At 60.5% G+C, this 8214-nt stretch overlaps 1 protein-coding gene across 1 annotated transcript; it reads left to right on the top strand.

Annotated features, from left to right (window-relative positions):
* Positions 1-2: 2 nt before the first annotated feature.
* Positions 3-4284, top strand: ZNF703 (zinc finger protein 703). Its single transcript, XM_006050954.4, has 2 exons — positions 3-416; positions 1415-4284. Exons 1-2 carry the CDS (start codon positions 183-185, stop codon positions 2942-2944), a joined length of 1764 nt encoding a protein of 587 aa, XP_006051016.2. The 5' UTR covers positions 3-182; the 3' UTR covers positions 2945-4284.
* The last annotated feature ends 3930 nt before the right edge of the window (positions 4285-8214 follow it).

Raw genomic sequence — 8214 nt, 5'->3', positions numbered from 1 at the left:
GGGCCAGCGGTGGCGGCGGCGGCGGTGGCGGCGGCAGCGGAGGAGGAGGAGGAGGAGGGGTGGAGACGCGGCGACCGCTGCACCGCGCTCAGAGCTGCGGAGCGAGCCCACCCGCCCCGGGAGCTCGCCTCCCCGGTGCGCCCCCGCCCTCCCCGCCCCCCCAGCGGCACTGCCTCCTCCAAATGAGCGATTCGCCCGCTGGATCTAACCCAAGGACACCCGAGAGCAGCGGTAGCGGCAGCGGCGGCGGCGGGAAGAGGCCGGCGGCGGTGTCCCTCTTGCCCCCGGCGGACCCCCTGCGCCAGGCGAACCGGCTCCCCATCCGGGTACTGAAGATGCTGAGCGCTCACACCGGCCACCTCCTGCACCCGGAGTACCTGCAGCCGCTGTCCTCCACGCCCGTGAGCCCCATCGAGGTCAGTCCCCTGGTCGCTGCCCGCCGAGCGCCCGCCCCATTCCGCCCACCACTGCCCGGCTCCCTGCGCCCCGCGGCTCGGTGCGACCCTCGGGTCCGTCCCCACTGGCCGACGGAGTGAGAGGAGGGACGGAGATACAGAGGGATCGGAGCCCACTGGGTTCTCCCCACCCCCCCCGGGCTTCTCCCCGGGGGAGAAGGTTCCCCTTCCACGCTCGCCCTTCGGAGCTTCGCGTTTCCTCTCTCGGATTGGATTTGCTTTTGGAGTGTCCACTGGGCCCTTTACTTTTCCTCGGCACCCAGTCCCCAGGCCGGAGAGTCTGTCTCCTGGGCTTTTTTCGGCCCCCCACCCCCACCTCTCCACCCGGGTTTGTTCTCTTTGAAGCCCGATCGCCACCCCCCTCCCCCGTCCCACTCCGCTTCTGCCCCATCCGGTTGGAGCGCACGACGCCCGGGCACTCCCGACCCCGGCTCCTTCTTCCTCCCGCTCCCCTGGGGGCCCTCCCCGGGAGGGAAGGGGGCTCCGAAGGGAGCGCCCGCGGCGGCCCAGGCTCAAGATCCAGCTTCTCCCCTGCTCCTACCCCGCGGCGTCACCGCCAGAAACCCGTCCTAAGCGAAGTTCCCCAAACTGAAGGCATAAGTTTTTAACCCGGGCCTAGAGAGGACGAGATGAGAGAGTAGGGGGCGAGTCACGGCCCCTCCCCCAGCCCCGACTCCACAGAAGTCACCTTCCCCCGGGGTGGCCTTCGGTGGACGCCTTCCTCGGCCCGTTCCCCAGGGCCTGCGGCGACCTCCGGGACCCGGGGCAGCGAGGGATCCCACCACTACCGACGCGCAGTGTAAGCGCAGTTGCGCTCAGCCCCCGCGCTCGCAGCCGGTCTCCCCGAGGCCCTCCTTTCCCATCTCACCCACCCTGCCCCCCCAGGTAACCCCCCCCGGCCGCTCCATGGGTCCCTGGTCTCACCCCCTTCTCCCTCCCCTTGCCGCTGTCTCCCACAGCTGGACGCCAAGAAGAGTCCTTTGGCGTTGCTGGCCCAGACTTGCTCGCAGATCGGCAAGCCGGATCCGCCGCCCTCCTCCAAGCTCAACTCGGTAGCGGCGGCCAACGGGCTGGGAGCGGAGAAGGACCCCGGCCGCTCGGCCTCCGGCGCCGCCTCGGCCTCTGCGGCGCTCAAGCAGCTCGGGGACTCCCCGGCCGAGGACAAGTCCAGCTTCAAGCCCTACTCCAAGGGTTCCGGGGGCGGCGACTCCCGCAAGGACAGCGGCTCCTCCTCCGTGTCCTCCAGCTCCTCCAGCTCCTCCTCCTTGTCCCCGGGAGACAAGGCGGGCTTCAGGGTGCCCAGCGCCGCCTGCACGCCCTTCCCCCCGCATGGAGCGCCGGTCTCCGCTTCGTCGTCCTCGTCCTCCCCTGGCGGTTCCCGGGGCGGCTCCCCGCACCACTCTGACTGCAAGACCGGGGCCAGCGGGGAGCTGGATAAGAAAGACCAGGAGTCCAAGCCCAGCCCGGAGCCGGCGGCCGTGAGCCGCAGCAGCAGCGGGGACCCCGGCCCTCACGGCGGCGGCGGCGGCGGCGAGCCCGGGGCCTCCGGGCGCAAGTCGGAGCCGCCCTCCGCGCTGGTGGGGGCCGGCCACGTGGCGCCGGTGTCGCCCTACAAGCCGGGTCACTCGGTGTTCCCTCTGCCTCCCTCCAGCATCGGCTACCACGGCTCCATCGTGGGCGCCTACGCCGGCTACCCGTCTCAGTTCGTGCCTGGCCTGGATCCCAGCAAGTCTGGCCTCGTGGGAGGCCAGCTGTCCGGGGGCCTGGGCCTGCCGCCGGGCAAGCCCCCCAGCTCCAGCCCGCTCACCGGGGCCTCCCCACCGTCCTTCCTGCAGGGATTATGCCGAGACCCCTACTGCCTGGGAGGTTACCACGGCGCCTCGCACCTCGGCGGCTCGGGCTGCTCCACGTGCAGCGCGCACGACCCGGCCGGGCCCGGCCTGAAGGCGGGGGGCTACCCGCTGGTGTACCCGGGGCACCCGCTGCAGCCGGCTGCGCTCTCGTCCAGCGCCGCCCAGGCGGCGCTCCCCGGCCACCCGCTCTACACCTACGGCTTCATGCTGCAGAACGAACCGCTGCCGCACAGCTGCAACTGGGTGGCGGCCAGCGGGCCGTGCGACAAGCGCTTCGCCACCTCGGAGGAGCTGCTCAGCCACCTGCGGACTCACACAGCCCTGCCCGGCGCCGAGAAACTTCTGGCCGCCTACCCGGGGGCCTCGGGCCTGGGCAGTGCCGCCGCGGCCGCTGCGGCCGCCGCCTCCTGCCACCTGCACCTGCCCCCGCCCGCCGCCCCCGGCAGCCCGGGGTCGCTGTCCTTGAGGAGTCCACACACTTTGGGGCTAAGCCGGTACCACCCGTACGGCAAGAGCCACTTGTCCACAGCCGGGGGCCTGGCCGTGCCGTCGCTGCCCACAGCCGGACCCTACTACTCACCGTACGCGCTGTACGGACAGAGACTGGCCTCCGCCTCGGCACTCGGGTACCAGTAACCACAGCCCTGCCTCCTCCCGTGCCCTCCCGCCCCACCCGCCGCCGCTGCAGCCCCCCGCCGCCTGCCCCCGCCTCCGGAACCACCCCCCCCCCCAACCTCCCAGATCCCTCCCCTCCCCACCGGACTGTGTATTTATTTACTATAATGTTAGCTTACAAGCTGGGAATATAAGTGCATTAACGACCCACACGAGTCAATGGTATGCAAAGAGTCTGTTCGCCCCTCCCCTTCCCGAATAATAATATTAATCACACCAGTAACTACATGCCCCCCCCCGCCCCCCTGCCTTTCTTTTCTGTTTTATTTTTTGTTAGATGTAAGTTTGCCACTTTTTTTTTTTTTTTTGGATTGGTTTGGTTTTACCTGGAGGAGGGGGCAGCGTGGGAGCTTCTTTTTGTTTTCCCTCCGGGGGGACTTGCTTGCATGTTTCCTAACGTTCAAACTACGTTTCCTCCTCCCTGCCCCGCCCCTCTGCCCTTCATTCCTTCTTGTTTCCGTCCATTCGAGGTTCTGGTTTGTTGTTGGATTTTTTTTTTTTCTTTGTACAAGTAACAGAGAGGAGGTATTTTTTTGTAACGCATTCGGGGGTGTTGGGAGCGACCTTGGGGGCTGGAGGTCTTGAGCTCTGTGGCCCCGGGACTCTGCCCTGTGACCACTCCCCTGCCACTCTCTCCCCTCTGGGCTCCTTGGTCTGCTCCCTGGTCCCCCAAATTAGAGCCTTGCTCCCCTATCTTGCTCTGAGCACGAGTCAGTGGCTGGAGAGTCTTCCAATAGCCTTTCCCCTTTCCAGACTCTGAAAGGCCCCAAACACCCCGGGGTGGTCCCACCGCCTGCTGGTGAGGGGGCCGGCAGGGCTCATCTCACTCAAGTAAAAGTCCTAGAAGACCCTGCTGGCATGAAACTTTGCTCTTTATAGTTTGCGAAGTGCATTAATAGTCATTGTTTTTTTCTGATAATTGGGGCAGGTGTCCCTGTCCTGGCGATGGGGGCTGGGTCGGTGATTCTTGCTAGATCCTTCCAAAGCAGACCAGTGGCAGTATCAGCTGGCAATACAACCCTTTTAGCACCTTTGGGGGGTGTGGGAGGGGAGTCAGGGAGCACACGGATCACAGCAGAGCCCGTCACCCCTTCCCAGGCCTGACCCAAGAGTCCCCAGAGTTGGCCGTGGGCTCCCTCAGTTACTGGGATCGAAGACTCGGCCCAGGGTCTTCTCCCGATCCCCTCCCTCCCACCCTCTGGGCCTGATGCAGGGGGCTGCGGGGCCCGTTTGAGATGAATAGAGCTCTCCCTTGGTAAGACTTATTTTGTTAATAAATGGAGTACTTGGCTATATTCACACCGTGGTGTGTTTCTGTCTTGCCTCACCCTCCGGCCCACTTCCAGACACCTAAGCAGATGCCCTTCTTTTATTCTCATTGAAAACACCTTATGGTTTCCTTCTCGGGTTTCCGTTCAAGGACGAGTTTAATGCGTTTTCTCAAGAAAGTCGGGGAGGAAGGGGAATGCGGGAGGTGGGGGAGAAAATCAAACTGCCAGCGCGTTACAAATAATAAAATGCCCCCCCCCCCCCCCATTTTTTTTTCCAACTCGGTTATTTAGCTCCCAAGCTCACTTCAAAGGCCTTGACATCACCTGGGGACGGGGCGGAGAGAGTGTGTGCAAGAGGACTTTTCCTCTAGATAAGGGCCTAGATTCGAGACTCAAGGGGCGGAGAAGGGACCCAGGATCCGGGGCTCAGAGACTCGGCAGCACCGTCCCCGGGCCCCGCGGGCTGGCGAAGACGACGTGCCTCTGGCGCCACCTGGTGGCAAAGAGGCGAGCGACTGGCGCCCGCCGCAAACTCGCCTTCCGCGCTTTGCACTCAAAAAATGAGGATTTCCTCTCCCTGGCAGTGCCTTTCATACACCTTGAAGTCCAAGGAAGGGTACACGCACCTGCCGCGAAGGGCGCTGCTCACAGCTTGGGGACTCCCTAAGCCTAGCGCCGGATTGTGGGCCCCAGCCGTCTGCGCCCCCAGTTTGGGATTTGCGGAGAAGGCGCGGCAATGACTCGGCATGTAGGAGCCACCCTCGGTTTCCCCGTTTTCTTGAGCTGGCACGATAGATACTGGCTTCTGTATCCTTGAGCAGGCGACAGCGAGAGTGCTGTTTTTCAGGATGATAAGGAAAGGGCCGGAGCACCCCTCTACTGCGCTGGGAGTCTCCGGGGTCCGGAGGAGGGGACCAAGGGGCCTCGGGGCCTGCGCGTCTTCCCTGGTGCTTTCTCGTTCCCACCCCACCCTCCCCGGGGCAGGGGGCGCCCCTTGAGGCTGGCCCCTCGCAAGTTCCCGATGCAGGACGCCTGGCGCCCAGCTCTCGGGGTGCAGCGGGCCACGGCGCTCGGATGCTCGGCCTTATGCGCCTAAGGCGTGGAGCCACCTGTTGGGCGCGCTGAAAAATGCCCCCCTTGTCCCCTCCGAGCCGCATTCCTCTGCGTCAGGCGCCTCGCAGCTTTGGGAGCTGCTGCTGTTGCCATTCGTGTTGTTTTGCTTGACGTTCTCGGTGAAGAATGCGACTTTAGGGCAATTCCTGCTCCACAAACTGTGTGCTTTAGAAATGTCCGGAGACCCAGAGGTCACGGGGGTCTCTGCTTGCACTGATTCATCCCACAAATGGCCCCAAACTCCTCACAGGGTGGGTCTTGGCCTCATCGGGCGTCATCCCCTCGGGATTTGACAGAACTTCAGCGTAAGATGTTTCGTGGGGTTTGGGACTGGAGGGGTTGCCCCTATAGCTTTGTTTCTGGGCAAAATTCCTTCCCTAGTCAAGAGAACCTCAGTCATCTTCCGCAGAAAATTGTACTCCTGGAGTAAGATCCTGTATGTGTCCCCAGGGAAGGAACCTGGTCTGCTGGCATCCTTGCCCACAGAGATAAACAGGGTAAGGGAGAGGCTGGAGGCCCGGAAGAAGTCGCCCCTGAGGGGAGCTCAGAGTCTTCCTGAGGGATCATCCTTACCGGACTTCTCAGAGTTCAAACTGGCCCGAAGCTTCAAAAGAACTGAACTGTAGCTACTTGCTTTATTTTTTTCTTTATCTCTGTTATTTTGTTTGCTCTTGGTTAATCTTCCCTTCCTCTCAAATCTCCCTCTTTCTTTCAGGTACCTTTGTTTGTTTCTAATACCTGCTAAAACTGCTGGAAATTGCTCCCTCTGCAGGGGGAGTTAAACTTTTCTCTTAAACTATGGTCAGGGGCTTCCCTGGTGGCTCAGACAGTAAAGCATCTGCCTACAATTCAAGAGACCTGGGTTCGATCACTGGGTGGCGAAGATTCCCCTGGAGAAGGAAATGGCAACCCACTCCAGTGTTCTTGCCTGGAGAAGTCCATGGACAGAGGAGCCTGATGGGCTATAGTCCATGGGGTCGCAAAGAGTCGGACACAACTGAGCGACTAACACTATGGTCTTCAGACCTTCCTAAGGACCACAGGCTCCCCTTGTTGGGACAGGAGAAAGGAAAAGACTTGGTATCTCCCCATATAATGAAAGAAAGTTCTCTCCAGGTACTTGGCTTACAGGAAAGGTGTGAGAATGCACATTAGAAACTCCTCAGAGGAGGAGGTTTCCCCCAGAAAATGTATCATCGGCTTTTGCAGACCAGGAAGGATGCCTTTGGCCTGATTGGAAAAGGCTGGTTCCAGCTCCCACTGTGACTCAAAGGGCAGGCAGGCACTGTAGCCTGGAGTGGCCCAGGTTTCACCCTCTGCCGCCAGCTCTCCCCACCATAAAAGGGTGAGGGTCCCAAGACATGTGGCTGTTTTCATTCACTGGGGCTGGGGGTGGTAGAGGGGAGTGTGTTACTTGCAGGGGCTACAGAAACAAAGTTGCTGTTTTCAGAGTGATAATGCTGCCCACCAGCTGCTCATTTGCATAAATAATTCATCCAGCAACTCTGCTCCAGCATCACCTCCACCTTCCATCTCTCCACCTCCTCCTCCTTTCCCTAGCCCTCCTCCCGCCCCTCCTCCTAATCTCTTCCAGGCGCCAGAACCGGGGGCCTGTGTTCCCCAGGCACTGGGAAGGGTGACAGCCACACAGCTGGACCTTTAGACACTGGACGTTCCTGGCTCAGGGTCATAATTTCACACCTCCTGCCTGGTTATTTTTGTGGCCTCATGGACAGCAGGGAGAGGAAGAGAAGGGTGGGGAGGCCTCACTCACCCTCAGATATTGCTCAACAGAATTGCAGGGGGTTGTTTTTAACTTCCCAGTCACCCCACAAACCCATCCTCAGAGAATCTGCAGCCCACGGGGTAGGTGTGGGGTGCAGGGGCCTCCATCCTTTGCAGCCCTAGCTGCCCTGGCCTCTCCAGCATCTTGGGATGTGTCTCTCAGCAGATGAACTAACCCCTTCCTGATGGATGTCTGGGTTTCCGTGGAATCCGTCTTCCAATAATGCCGCGACTCTGTCCTGTATTAATCATTCTGCAGGGGAAGCTGCACTCCAGTTTTCTGTTTGACTTGATTTCATTCATCCTGTCTTTTTGCAAAATAGATGGTTGAGTGCATCCGATAATGTATGGTTTAATTTGGAGCACTATGGGTTTGAATTACCATTTTCATAATGCGCTGTGCATTAATGTGTTACATCATTTATAAAGAGGAATGTCCCGGGTTTCAAACTTTCCTTCTGAAAGCCAAAGTCACCTCACGGAAACAAAGCCAGATCACATGGACCCAGCTCCTCGCCTGGCTGCCTCCTCCCCAAGCCAGGTGAAACCTGCCAACCCCTCCCCGCCAAAACCCCACCCTGAGGCTTTTGTGTCCACAGAATGCAGGTGGGTGTCAAAGTTTGGGGAGGAACTTGCACATGGCTGCCCAGGAGCCATCAATGGCAGCACAAAAGCTCCCCCTCATTATTGCATGGCAGCCCGGCCCCTTCGAGGAGACCTCCAGTGGTCGGCTCCCCCTCGACCCTAAACCCCACACCCCCTCCCTGATGGCCCGTAATAACACCAGCTGTCTGTTACTCAAACTCTGACTGAGGAGGAAAAAGCACTGATTATCCAAATACAGTCATTAAAGGGGAAATGTGTTTTTAGGACTGTCAGAGTGATTAATGAGAGCTAGCCGTCTTTGCAAATGCACTTGTTTAGTCTAACTGGCAGCTTCTATTTTCCTATTGATTTATTGCAGCCGTTGCCGGGCCTCGGTGTGTGCAGTCAGGGCACTTCACAACTGTGCCCTGTTTAAACAGGAAAAGCATGCACCGTTTTTTTGTCCGGGAGGGAGGG

This window comes from Bubalus bubalis, chromosome 1, assembly GCF_019923935.1.
Source record: "Bubalus bubalis isolate 160015118507 breed Murrah chromosome 1, NDDB_SH_1, whole genome shotgun sequence".
NCBI lineage: Eukaryota > Metazoa > Chordata > Mammalia > Artiodactyla > Bovidae > Bubalus > Bubalus bubalis.
The sequence above is the reverse complement of the archived record's forward strand: the minus strand, read 5'-3'. Positions and strand labels throughout refer to the sequence as shown.